This window comes from Grus americana, chromosome 9 (assembly GCF_028858705.1).
Source record: "Grus americana isolate bGruAme1 chromosome 9, bGruAme1.mat, whole genome shotgun sequence".
NCBI lineage: Eukaryota > Metazoa > Chordata > Aves > Gruiformes > Gruidae > Grus > Grus americana.
In genome coordinates, this window is record NC_072860.1 from 11334418 (window position 1) to 11347312 (window position 12895).

The 12895-nt window shown below is 51.0% G+C and overlaps 1 protein-coding gene across 2 annotated transcripts in view; it reads right to left on the reverse strand.

The window, feature by feature from the left end:
* PID1 (phosphotyrosine interaction domain containing 1) overlaps window positions 1-9360 on the reverse strand; it is a 91801-nt gene extending 82441 nt beyond the window's left edge. The window contains exon 1 of one of the 2 annotated variants that reach the window (XM_054835462.1): window positions 9179-9360. In XM_054835462.1, the coding sequence (XP_054691437.1) occupies window positions 9179-9241 (63 nt within the window). In that variant the 5' untranslated portion in view covers window positions 9242-9360. Of the gene's footprint in view, window positions 1-6725; window positions 6847-9178 lie in introns of those variants that run through there. The other variant, XM_054835463.1, reaches the window with a different exon arrangement.
* Window positions 9361-12895: the final 3535 nt, after the last annotated feature.

A 12895-nucleotide genomic window follows, 5' to 3' on the forward strand; every position in this document is an offset into this window, starting at 1 on the left:
TCACGCTTGGAAGGAAACGGTAACGCTCCGGACACACCACCGCTCACTGTCCTGCCGACTGCTGCCACGGACAAAGGGAAAAGAAGAAACAGGCAGTTAAAATTCTGAACTACTTAGACAGAATGCTTTAGTTTGTCTTCCTTCAAGGAAATCACTGCTTTATTTATTTTTTTTTTATTTTTCTTGGTCATCAAACAGGCTGTCAGTCTCATAAACAGAAACTAGTAGTACGCTACAAACGAACCCTTAAGATCATTTCCCAGGGGGCTTTCCACAAGGCAGTCACTGATTTCGATTTTCTTTTGGTCATAGAATGCTTCCCAAAATTAGCATTTTTCCAGAGCCATTCATTTTCTACAAAGAATAAATAACGTAGAAAAAAGGAACTGCCCAAGCTAAGTGGTGCCAGATGAGCTTGCTGGAATCACAGAGCTTTGTTTTAAAGATCCCTGACTGCTGTAAAGTCAGAGCAGCAAACTAGTGCAAAAACTTTGATGCCTTGAAAGATATCCTGAAGCTATACGGTGCCAAAACACTGGGCTGTAAGACTTCCCAGACGTTTGCATCCACATGACTCAGGCTTAAATTTCAAATACTTTTCACTTTTTCCTTCTGACATAATATTTAATAAAACCAGAGCTCAGTAGTAGTATCAGTCCTGCTACACGTCTTGCAAGGGTTTCTGCCTAGACAGCTGTTTGTGTGCTTTACATTTACAACCTGTTTGTCTTTGGTTTAAAGAAGACTTTTTTCCCCTATGCTTTTAAAAATTGGAAAATTAATTTTTTGACTGACTGTATACTGCACTTTTGAATAGAAGTACGCACCTGAACACCGGGCATATAATAGCAAAAAAAAAAAAAAAAAAAAAGAGAAGTTCATTCTGAAAGCACCAACAGCACTTAAAACCATATTACATCTGAACAGATGCAAACGTTTTCAGAAAACCACCGTGCCCACGATTACCTTGAAGCCATCACACAGGGGAAACGTCCAGAGCGAGCTTTTCTTTAGTGAAGAGCTGCAGCGTTCGTGACATGGGAGAGGGTTTGATGCGTGTACTGGCTGGTAGCGGACGCATGTAACATGCGTGCACGTAGCAACAGGGTCTGTCATGCCCAAATCTGAAAGTATCCGCAGACTCAAAACGCAGTGTGACGGGGTACAGCAAAACAAGCGATGTGTTTATGCAGCCTCAGAGGGTGGTGCTCTCGGGGAGCAGCCTGGTAGTTCCAACCAGAAAGTGAGCAGCAACACCCCCAATACCGCTGCTTTCACTTTTTTCACCTCCACCAATACCCGCACTGTGTTTTTCCTGCTATATCTTAACGATGCAAAGGTAGATTACGCCAAAAACTCGGACTATGGTAAAGCAACCTTACACAAACATATTTCCCATGGACTTCACGGTGGCTGCACAAGTTACATGATGGCAAAATTCTCTGGGTTCAGGGAATCAAACTTGCCCAGGTAAAGAAGGGCCTGAAGCTTCCTGCGCTCCATCACCCTCTTCGCTTTGTCACATCTCACCCACCTGCAGCTCTCCCCCACGGTTTTTCACAGCACATTAGAAAAAGATATGGAACTGTATTTTATCAAAGAAATAAATTCTAGCAATATGAGAATACACCACAGCCATCCGCTATTAAATCCTTGCCCAGAAATGGCCCCAAACTGTGGGTATTGGTAAGACTATCCAATTTCCAGATGACTAGACAGAGAATCACTGAAGGCCTCTATGAACACTTGGCCGTTTGCACGTCCATATGAAGCCATATGAAGAGGGAGGCAGTGGGCAGCACGGGGGGGTGCAGTGTGTGTCTCTCTTGCTGCCCTCCAGTGGTTTGGGGCAGGCCCAGATGATGGCAGAAACCCAGAGACTGCTTGGAAAGACGTAACCGCCTGCTCAAGAAAAGCATCTGAAACAGCAGCGTTTTCCCACCCGGAGCCGCAGGCAGAGGCAGGACCCGGGATGGGAGCGGACTCCACAACACGGCACCCCTGCCTGCTCCCCACGACGTGACCGCGGCTCGTGCGAGCCCACGGCCATACCACCTGCAGAGGAAAAGGGAGAGCTTCTCCAGAACGAGGAGGGCGCAGCTCAGCGCTGCCCAGCGTGGCAGCACCAGCACCGCTGCATCTCCCGCTCCAGGGGAAAATGTATTTGGACATGGTGATCCCCATTACCCACATGTGTTAAGGGAAGCAGGAAAACTTGTAAACAGGGCTTATAAACAGCACGACCTTGGAAACTATGCACCCACTGGGATTTATTATCTAGAAACAATGTCTGGCATCAAGCTTCCAGGAAAATTTAGGTTTCAAAGCAAATAGCAGTCATCTCTCAGACAGGCACACGAAACTGCACAAAGACCTTGTTTTCAAAACCACTTCAGAGTCCTCAGGGAAGCATCGCTGAGGCCAGCGGCTCCAAAATCCCAGCTGTGTCACCAAGGGCTCCCAACCCTCCTGTCCTGAACCGGGCACAAAGGGTACATTTGGAAATAATTTTAAAGAAAGATTTCAGAAGACTTGCAGCATTGTTTCAACCAGTGCCACTGCCACAAACATTGAGCCAAAAAAATCAGAGCACACTGCTTATAACCATCGATAAGCTCTGCCGCAAACACGGCAATGAAAACCATACCCCGAAGGTTCAGCAAGCCCCAGGCTGGAGCCCCGGCATTCCCAGCATGGAGAACAATCCTTAAACACCTGAAGCACCCCCGGTCGCTGCTCCAGCAGAGGAGATGAGGAGGCACTCGTGTGTTCAGTACATTCACCCGCATTTTACTGAACACAAACCAGGAACGCCGCCACACAAATTAGAGGGGGGAAAAAAAAAATCTTCAAAAAAAGACACAGTCCCAGATCACTTCTTTTACATTAAGCATCAATAATGCTAATGCCAGTATTACTTGCAAAGTCACAACCTTCTGGAGTAGCACACCAGAGACTCGTCCCTACAGTATATTCCTGCAACGTCCCGGCTGTGCTGCTTCCCATGTAAGGGACTGTCCCACAAACTTTGGGGAAAATACACGTAACTGTGATGTCACTATAGGCGGAAGAATCACAAAAGGGGAAAGGAAAGGAACAGCAGAAGAAAAAGCAGGCTTCAGTGCATTATATTTTCAAGGAAGTTCCAGAAATTTGGACATTTATATTTTTCTAGCTTATTCTTCCAGTTCATTGAATTCAACTCAACATAGCTTCCAGAAACAGCAAGGCTTCTTCATTAAGCAGCAGGATAACAGGAGAAGCTTCTGTCAGAAAGAAGTGGAGTGGAGACCAGAGTGACCACAAAAAAAAAAAAAAAAAAAAAAAAAACCCAAAACCTCAAACCAAAAAAAAAGTGACCACGGCGTATTCCAGCAAAGCCAGAAACCAGTGCCCCCGAAAGGGGGGTGCATTTCAGCAGCAAGCGGCCACAACAGCAGTGGGGAGATGTCCAGCTCATGCCCCAGCTCACTGCATTTTTGTAACCCAGCTGCTGACACTTCGTCCCTATTGCGTATGCGTGAGCTTTGCTGATGATCTCACTACTGGAATTGCACCCGTCTAGTCAACGCCAAAAATTTCAGCACAAACTGTGAAACTTGACAGGACTGAGTACGTTTGGAACAAAAGTAGCTTTTACATGAACGGCCACAGACCAGGAACACACGGCCTTGTTATACGCTGCGTGACACTGGGAAAGGAGACCCGCAAGCCATAGAAGACCACATCAGGACATGACAGAAGTCTTCACACCATGATGCTTGCTCCCGTTTAAGTTAAAGATACGCAGCTCCCCTTAGCAACGAGGGCAGGACCAACAGGCAGTCACTTCCAACGTCTTTCCCTTACTTTCCCTTCCTGACCCAGGCCAAAAGAAGCGTTCTGAAAGATGAAGATACTTTCACTACCATTTTACTTAGGACAGAGCTGCACTTCACCATGGCTGGATATTAATGCAAGATGCATTGGGTCAAAATTACGCCACATACAACTCATACATGAAGACATTAAGCAAGCTGTGCCAGCTCCACGCTTTCTGCACCCATACATCAGCTCAAAGGAGAACCTATAGAAGATGGGGCTTGACCTGCCATTATACATCCTCCAAATATCCTGCAGTAGTGACTTGGCGTAATCCATAATCAAAGAACACATGAATAGAGACCACAAGACTTCATCTGTTCTACCCAGTGACCAAATACCTCCCTGCTACAACTGAAATCCCATGCCCCGCGCCCCCTTCAACACCCTGATGACATCAAGATTTGTTTCACAGCAGCTGGGTGCTAGAAGAGAGGGAGCTTGGGACAAAGAGAGCAATGTGGGACACCTGGAACTGAATTAAGATGTTGAGGGGGGAAAACCATGTATTTCTGACTTGCACAAGCTCTCCTTGGGGGGGGGGGCGGGGGGTGGACCACACTGCCAGCAGCTCTGCACAACACAGACGCACAACATGTAGTTCTTGGGCACAGAAGGGGAGATCAGGCTACTTGAAGTGACCAGGTTTCAAAGTTCTTTTGGAGAAAAAAAAGAAATAAAAATCAAAGTAGTTGGGGATACTAGATAATCTATTGCCCATGCAACTCTGGCTTGTGCGTATATGGATTAGGATCCAGCTCCCAATTACAGGATCACATCCTAGTTACTCCCAGCATCCTCCCACTCACTGCATTCATTTTGTCCACTGTTCACTACGTTGTTATTTAAACTCTTGTATGAACACAGAATTATTATGGGCTTCTTGTGGCTTTTCCCAGGTTTTCCCCTTCTCCCCAATTTAGGAGCTGGTAAAAATCTAAAGCACCATTTAATTCTGCAATTTTGGATCCCCATGGCTTGGGGTTTTTAGAGCATCTACAGCTCTTCATACACTTCCCCAGCAACTCCTGTTGGCAAGAAGCACAATTACGGGTGCTTAACGTTTTGGGAGGCTTAGGATGCCTGGAGTCCCCAGCTAGAGGTGACCACCAGTAAGTTGCACAAAGTCAGTGGCCGCTGCTGAGAACTTTGGTGCTCATGGCTCCCCTCCAGCGCAGGGAGGGGCACGGGCTCCCCTCGCTACAGGCCTGTGTTGTGCTGCAACAGAAAAGCGAGATCCCCCCTCCAGGCAGCCCTGGTTCCCCACGGGACATGCATGGCCTTTCCCACCCGCTCCCTAAGTCAAGATCCCTGCTGGTGCATGGGACACGCGAGGCAGCTGAATAAGCTTACACCTACAACCTTACTTCGCAAAACATAAGCACTTGGTTCTTTTTAGCCTTGCATGCTCTTGTGTGCATTATCAGATATTTGTGATAATAGTATCTTGTTATTTTTAACACCCCCTAATTCCATGAAGGGGGCACGTAGCCAGTCCATACGATTCAGACCAGCACAGCACTATTAACCTCAGCTTTCCCCTTCTCTTTCCTTTCCCTTCCCTCCCCTTCTCCTCTGCCCCCAACTGTCGGGTGCTGCCTCATCTCAGGTCCTTCCCCTGCAGCAGCATCCCCCCCAGAGGGGACCCCGTGCTCCAGAGCACAGGTGATACAGGTACTCCCGCCTCCACAACCAGCCCAAAATCATTAACTCCTTAACACAGGTGATCTTGCTGCTTGTGTTCAGCATACAGAGGTTTCTAGCTAACATGGGGAAACAAACAAATAATAACATGCTCACACAGTTTTTACCCTGGAATCCATAAACTGTGGATGTGGTGCATCGTTCCTATCCACTAAAAATCAAGTTTCTCATTGTAGAGAAAAGTATGTCTTTTTAAGAACAGGAATTACGCCCGTTACTGGCTGGTGCAGATTAAAGCTCACAGACTTGCTCAGCTTGGCTTTACTATCAACTCAAATCGAACCGCTGAATTTTCTGCTTGATGATATCAAAGAAAGAAAATTCTCAATTTCGATTGCAAAAGCAATAATAACCTTTCCTTGTCACCAGCTAAGACCATTGATTCTTACTTAAAACGTCCAGTTCTCTCTCACTAGACACTTGCTCTGGGAAACTGTATGAAGTCGACACAGTGGAACCACAAACCGAGTTTTATTTCATCTTGCTCTCTGCCTGTCTCGGATTTCACCCTGGCTATGAAATATACATAAAAGCATACATTAAAAAGAGACGGAGCCCAGGGCTAGCGGAGCCCGACCCGCTGCGGGAGGGCCCGGCCGGGCACGGAGAAGCTGCGCGGGGGGGACCCAAGTTCTCATGAGCCACCCGGACCTGCGCGTTCAGGGGTGGCAAACGGCTCCCGCGGGATTTTGTGTCCCCCGCGCCCTGCTCCGCGGGTCCCGCGCGGCCGCGGAAAGGGACCCGTCCCGCACCGCCCGGCATCGCCCCGCACCGCGGATACAGGCGGCGGCCGGGCCGGCGGGGCTCCCCCTCACCCGAGGGGTGCGCGGAGAGAAGCCCTAAAACGGCGCCTTCCCTGCCGAAACCTCACCGAGCCGCTTCCCGGGGCCGGGGTGGCCGCAGCCGCGCCGGCACCAAAGCCCCGCCGGGAGCGCCGGAGCCGCTGGGGCAGCGGCTCCCTCCCACCGCACTCCGCGTGTATGCGTGTCCCGTTCCCCCCATCCCGCACACCCACCCTCCGCGGGGCGGGGTGGCGTGGGGGGGGAGAAGTTGCAACAAACTCCCGGTGCGGGGGATGATGCTCCGTCGGCCCCGCTCCCGCCGCCCTCCCCGGGCAGCTCGGCCCCCCCGCCCCGGACCGGACCCCCACCCGCGCGTACCTGCAGCCGCTCCGTGGCCGGCTGCCACATGGTGCCGCGGCGGCGGGAGGCGCTGCCGAGCGGGCGCCGAGCGCGGCTCTCTGCGGGTGCGCTCCCCTCCGCGCCGCGCCGCTCCCCGCTCCGCCCCGCCGCTCCGCCCACGCCCCGCCCACGCGTGTCCGCCGCGGGGGGGCGGGGGCGGGGGCCACGCGCGAACCCACTGACTAGCGTGGGGACCGGCTGCAGCGCGGCTGTCCCCGTGGCACAGCATCCCCCGCGGGGTGGCATCTCCCACGGCGCGGCCTCCACCTGCAGCCGCTTCCCGGGGACGTGCAAGGGAGGAGGGGGGGCAGCGCAGCCACCCCCGGCTGCCAGCGTACCCCGTCGATCCCCCGGAATCGCTCCGTGGGCAGAGGTGCCAACCTCCCCGCTTGCACTCGCTGTGCGCTGCCTGGGAGGATGGAGGGGGCCCTGCGGGGGTGCTCTCCCCAGAGGCTGCCTTCCTTACGGCAGCTGAAACTTTGTCCTCCTCCTCCTCTGGGAGAGGTTTACGCCACTTCCAAGTCAGGACGCTGCCACGCTCTGTAAGGCCCTGCCCGTGCCCAGGCTGCTGCTGGCATTGAAGGAGCTTCGAGCACAGGGAGCCACTGGTTCGGGTCAGGATGGCTCCTGTCCCGTCAGCCCCGGGGGTGGCCAAGGGGCCAGGCCAGCACTGAGCTCACGCTCAGCTGTTTCGCAGCACCGGCATCACCAGCTCTGGCAGGACAAGGATGGGCTTTGGGATCTGCCGTCTCCTGCTACGGGGCAGTAAAATACCCCATGGTGTGTCTTGACTGCCTTTCCCCACAAACGGCCCGACCCTCTGGTGCTACCTTTGGGTGCAGACAGAAAAGTGGGGGCACAGTGCCATGGGGAGCTGCCCCAGCACTGCCGAAGCTGCACTCGCACTCCAGCCCAGGCCGCCCTGGTTCCCCCTGCTCCTGCCCCTGCCCTGCGCGAGGCCTGAGCTGCACGAGCGGCAGAAGTACGACCATTTCCACCCCCTAAGCCTTGCAGAGTAGGGAGCAGCAGATTAAGGCACAGCACTTGCAGTCAACAGATTTGTTTCCAAACACTGAAGTGCAAAACTTCATCTCCTCCCGTCCCCAGTCCCAGCTGTACCCACAGCGTGCACCCACCCACCTCCCCCCAGACCCGCGGGGATACGCCGGCACCGCGGCTTGCCTGAACCACGCTACGGCGGCAGCACTGGTCACAGCTCCAGCTGCCACACGGGCATAGAAGGAAAACTGTTGTCAACGGTATTAAAATAACATATGAATCGCGATGTTCACAGCACCCTCACAATTATCTGACTTGATGTTTCCATCTCCTTAGATGGATCTGCTCTGCGGTGCCTGCCGGGTGGGGGGGGCGATGCTGCTGCTGGCCCCTAGCAAGCTGCTGGCTAACAGCACCCTAACTAGGCATGGGACATCCCTTTACACAGTAAAAGGCAAAAAACCAGACCTGAGCCTTCTTTTGCTATCCAGGAGGTTAAAGGCAAAACCTCCATAAGTACCTAAACGACTTTGGCGCATGGGCCACGTTTTAAGATGTGGCAGAGCCGCATCCTGGCCACACGCACAATGGAGGGAGCAGTGCCAGGAGCACGGTGCAGCCTCCGGCCCCGAGGGAAGCAGTGGGGGCAGCGGGGTGAGGGCTCTCCCATGGCTCTGCCCCGGCACTCGCAAAGGCGCGTGCACGCTCTGCCCATTGGCTTGTGCAGGGACACGCAGGCATCGCTCTTCCCAGCGGAGATCAGAAATGCCACAGAAAAGGGAAAGTCATTGCAGCTCCTGAACTGCACCAAAGAACATTTTTCCAGGCACAAAAAGTGCCCCCGGCTCTCCCTGCTGACTTGGGGCCATCCGGGCAGCACCTCGCGCTTGGGTGCCGGGAAGATTTGGTAAAAAACCAAAGGAGCATGTGTCATGCTCACCCTGAGCACGAACAGCCACACCGTGCAGCCTGCCAGCCAGGCTCCCAAACCCTCCGGGGGTGCGCGAGCCCCAGGGGCAAGTGTGGTAACATTTCAGTGTCGGTGCCTTAAATAGCAAAACGAAGTAATCTTTAAGGGCGTCTTCCTAAAAAGCCAGGTTTGTGATGACATCAGGTTCACCTGTGAAGAAACGCTGTCCCTTGCGGGGCCGCACGGCCCGTGTGGTGTCTTGGGGACCAACACCTGAGACATGTTGCAGGATCCAGCCGAGGCTGCATGTGGTCAGAGTGAGGCCTCAGTGAATGTGAACTTGTAAAGTGTTTCCGAAAACACTTCACCAGTACATCCCTTACCAGTGACGGCCTAATTAAAGCAAGTCAAGTCTTGCAGCTTAATTTACTGATGCATGACAGTCCTCTGTCCAGGAAGGGAAGCACTCACCTGCACCAGCTCCTGACCGAACGCCCACCAGAGCTCTCCCCTTCCCACTCACCAAGCAAACACCGTCACCCTCTTGTTTCTTCCAGCTGATGCTTCCACCCCTGTGCAAGGGCATTTTCTAAAAGCCTCCCTCTTCCTCAAGTGAAGTCCGGAGCAGTTTCCTCGATCCTTCCCATACGGGTAAATCCACCTGCCATCACTGCCTGAACCAGCTGGGAGCACGCACAACCCTGGCTGTCGGTGCACGAAGGAAGCTCCGGAGCTGCATCTGCAATTAGCAGGAGACCGATCCTACGGCTGGAGGCTGCTTCTCTCTTAGTTTACATGACTTTTATACAAACTAAAACAATTAGGGGGGAGAATCTGCATTTACTGTAAAACGGGTGGCATGCTATTAGAACAAACAAGCAGAAACAGTCATTTACTCAGTTTCCAAAAGGATGTGAAACTGGAGAAAATTAATGCTGTGGTCTTCAGGCTGAGGTTGTATGAGAGGAAGGTAGGAATGTGCTTACGGGTAGAGAGGAGCAGCTTGATTGCAAAGTTCGGAAATCAAACTGGTTGATTACGAAGCAATTTGTGAGACTCCCAGCCCCCAGCAGCATCCTCCCCAAGCCTCATCCCTCACCGAGACAGCGAGCGGTGCTGCGGGGACAAGACAGCTACAGAGCCGCTCTGCTTGGGCTTTGTTTAGTCTCCAGGAGTACTCGAGCATCGCACGGGTTATGGCCGTGTCAGGAAATTCAGCCCTGCTTTCGCCCTTTCGGACGTGCCACGCCATGTCTCTGGCTTGTCAGCTGGACTGGGCGCTGCCACGGTGGCCGGGGTACCAGCCAGCGCCCAGCTCAGGAAACGATCAATTAAACTCGGGTGACTTCATGTCACAATCTCACTAAGATGAGGTCATTTTTACCTAGACTTTCTAATATTTTAATCCAAGCATCATTTTTTATTGGGTATCTAAGCTGTTCTGCATTAGGTAAGTTCTGCTCCCAGCCAGTCAGAAATCTTTTGCATTTGCTTAAATAAACAGTGTGAATTCATATTTCCAGGATGTGCTGTGTTCCAGAATGTGCCTGTAAGAAGATACAGATATTTTTTCTATTAATTTTCCTTTTACTGTGCCAAATTGTGGAGTTTCTTTTCTTGTAATAAGTTGATATTAAGACAATTCTTTCCGAAGACTGCAATACATTACACAGGTTGGTCCCACTTCTGTGCTCACAGGACAGAAATACTGGAGCCAGGGGACTTCTCTCATTTCAAAGGGGAGTATTTGATGCAATAGGACCAACTTCATTTCTATTCACATAGTAAAGCTGAAGTGTTTCCAGTGACTCCAGGATATTTTCTCTCTTGTAATGGCTCCTAGTTATTTAGTTTGTCTTCCTTTTGCACCATCTCATACCCTAATGTGTTTATAGCAACAGGGCTCCTCTGCATTTGAAAACAAAAATAAACTCACTTTTTTTTTTTTTACTGTAGACATTGCCTTTTTAATTAACTAAAATTGTCTAATTGCTGATCCCAATGAATTATTGGACTTCACAAGCTCCATTTAGCTATAGGAGCACTATTACTTCTCACTGAAATATCACTAGAAGAGTCATTCAGTTATTTAAATGCTGCTTCCCCAAATATTGTGCAGACTTCACAAGTCCTGTTTCCAAGATCCTCTTTTTGATTACGCAAGTTTACAAAGTGTACACGAGTCATTAAATGCATCTTTTTTTCCCTTAAGAATTCAGTTTACCTTGGTTTTACTTTTGTAGAGTAAGAGTTTGCCTAATTGGCAAATTTAATGTTGTGTAAAGTGCTGTAATTAATAACATACTTCCAAAATCTAAATACACTTACTACTCTTAAACACGTTGTCAGCTCGCTCCAAGCAAATGCAGCTTCCTTGCATAGATAAACGGCACCAGATACATTGTACGAATTTTCTGATAGCTTTCTGAAAAAATATTTTGTGCCTAAGCAACCCAAAATGCCGTATCCAAGTAATTCAAACTGCTTTCTTTAACATTTCTTTAACATTTCTTTAATATTCAAGTTACCAATAAATATATTTTTACATAGAACTTCATCTCTTGCAGAAGGCAAAGCTAGATCAGCTTTATGTCTGACATAAATATGGCAGATGAAATACCCAAGCTGGAGATTTCCCGCTCCCGTGGCACGGTGTGTACTTTGGAGAGGCCGCAGCGTGGGCGAGCCGCAGCGTGGGCATTGCCGTGTCCAGCCCCGGGATGCAGGCAAGCGGTAGCTGGGGGCAGCGTCAGAGCATTGGCAGTTTGCAAATGCTGACCACGGATTTCGAGGGCGCTCAGTCATCTGCGAGGTTCAGGGACTATTAGGAAGCAACTTAACTTACGGTGACATCTAAATGGGAGACGTACGCCCTTTGATAGGTGCAGCGGTTCTGTATTCCTGAAGCACGGCTACTGTTACACTGGCAGCAGTTCGACAGGAAACACGCTTCATTCAAATGCTGGCAAAATGCAGACCGCATATCTCCAAAGGTCCTTCATTTCCTTTCAGTGCTGTGCTTTGGTAAATTGAAAGGGAAATTTATTTACATACTTGCTTACTGTATAACCCCAGCGGTGCAGTACCGTTACTTAGGTAGTAATTTTTATTCTGATTACGTAGGTGCGTTGGGATGAGTGCGCAGCCGCGGGAGCGCGGCTCCACCAAAGGTGGTTCAGCCGAGGCCGCTCCTGCTCGCAGTGCGTCTGGCTCGTTATCCCCTTTGCAAGTCTTTTAAAATGGCATCGGGAGACGCTATAAACCTGAAGCAATGCGGTGTTAATGATTGGTGAAACTGAGACAGCAGTAAGTAACCCAGGGACGGGAGATAATTCAGGTTCGGATATGCCATATTCTCCCACCATCCGGGCTGGGCTTCCTGGGTGTAATGAAGTCCTGATTTCCAGTTCGTTCGAGAGGCTCTTGCTGGGGTTCCCATAGCAACCAGGTGTCTTTAAGAACCTGTGTTGGTGTCGAAAGAGGTCGCGTTTCTGATTTCTTCTTCAGCTTTAACTACCCCACCGCCTTCCCTGAGTACCAGGATAGCTTCTTCTCTTCCTCTACCAAAATAACTTGGAGGATGATTTTGAAGGCGCCTGGACTAATTAAATGCATGCGACGCACAGCTAGCGACGTATTTGGCAGTATTTATGTGATATCCCTTTTTTCTTCTCACCTTTAGGCCTCATCTTTAGAAAGGCAGATATTTGGTCTCACGTGTCCTTCACATTGGCACTGTACCAGTCCTGCTCACAGCAGCAGTGAAAATAAACCACCAAAGCCATGGTAGGTCAGCAAGTGCAGAAGGGAGGTTGCTGCAAAGGTCTTGCATGGATTTAAAAGGCCACAGTTCTGCACAGGACAAAACATGTGATAATAAAGGGCCAAGCAAGTTTTATTCTTGGTATTTGCGTCACCTCTGCCAGACGGCACCTCCATCGCAGCCGGGGGGAGCGCCTGGTGAGCGAGCGAAGCAGGAGCATCAGCCTCCCAGCAAACACAGCGTTGATCTTTTGGAGCTGCCAACCCCCTCAAATCAGTACCGACCATGCCCCATTTTTGCTAACCAGCATCAGGAAAGAAAGGACGAATCTGTGGATTTTGGCAGCGGCCGCGGTGCGGGGGGGAGGGCTCGGGGGCTGCGGCTGCACCAGCTCCATGGGCGAAGGCGGCCTCCTGGCTCCGCGCCCCGGCGGCCTCGTGCCAGCCGGCAGGAAGCGCGCGGCTGGGGGAATTCAGG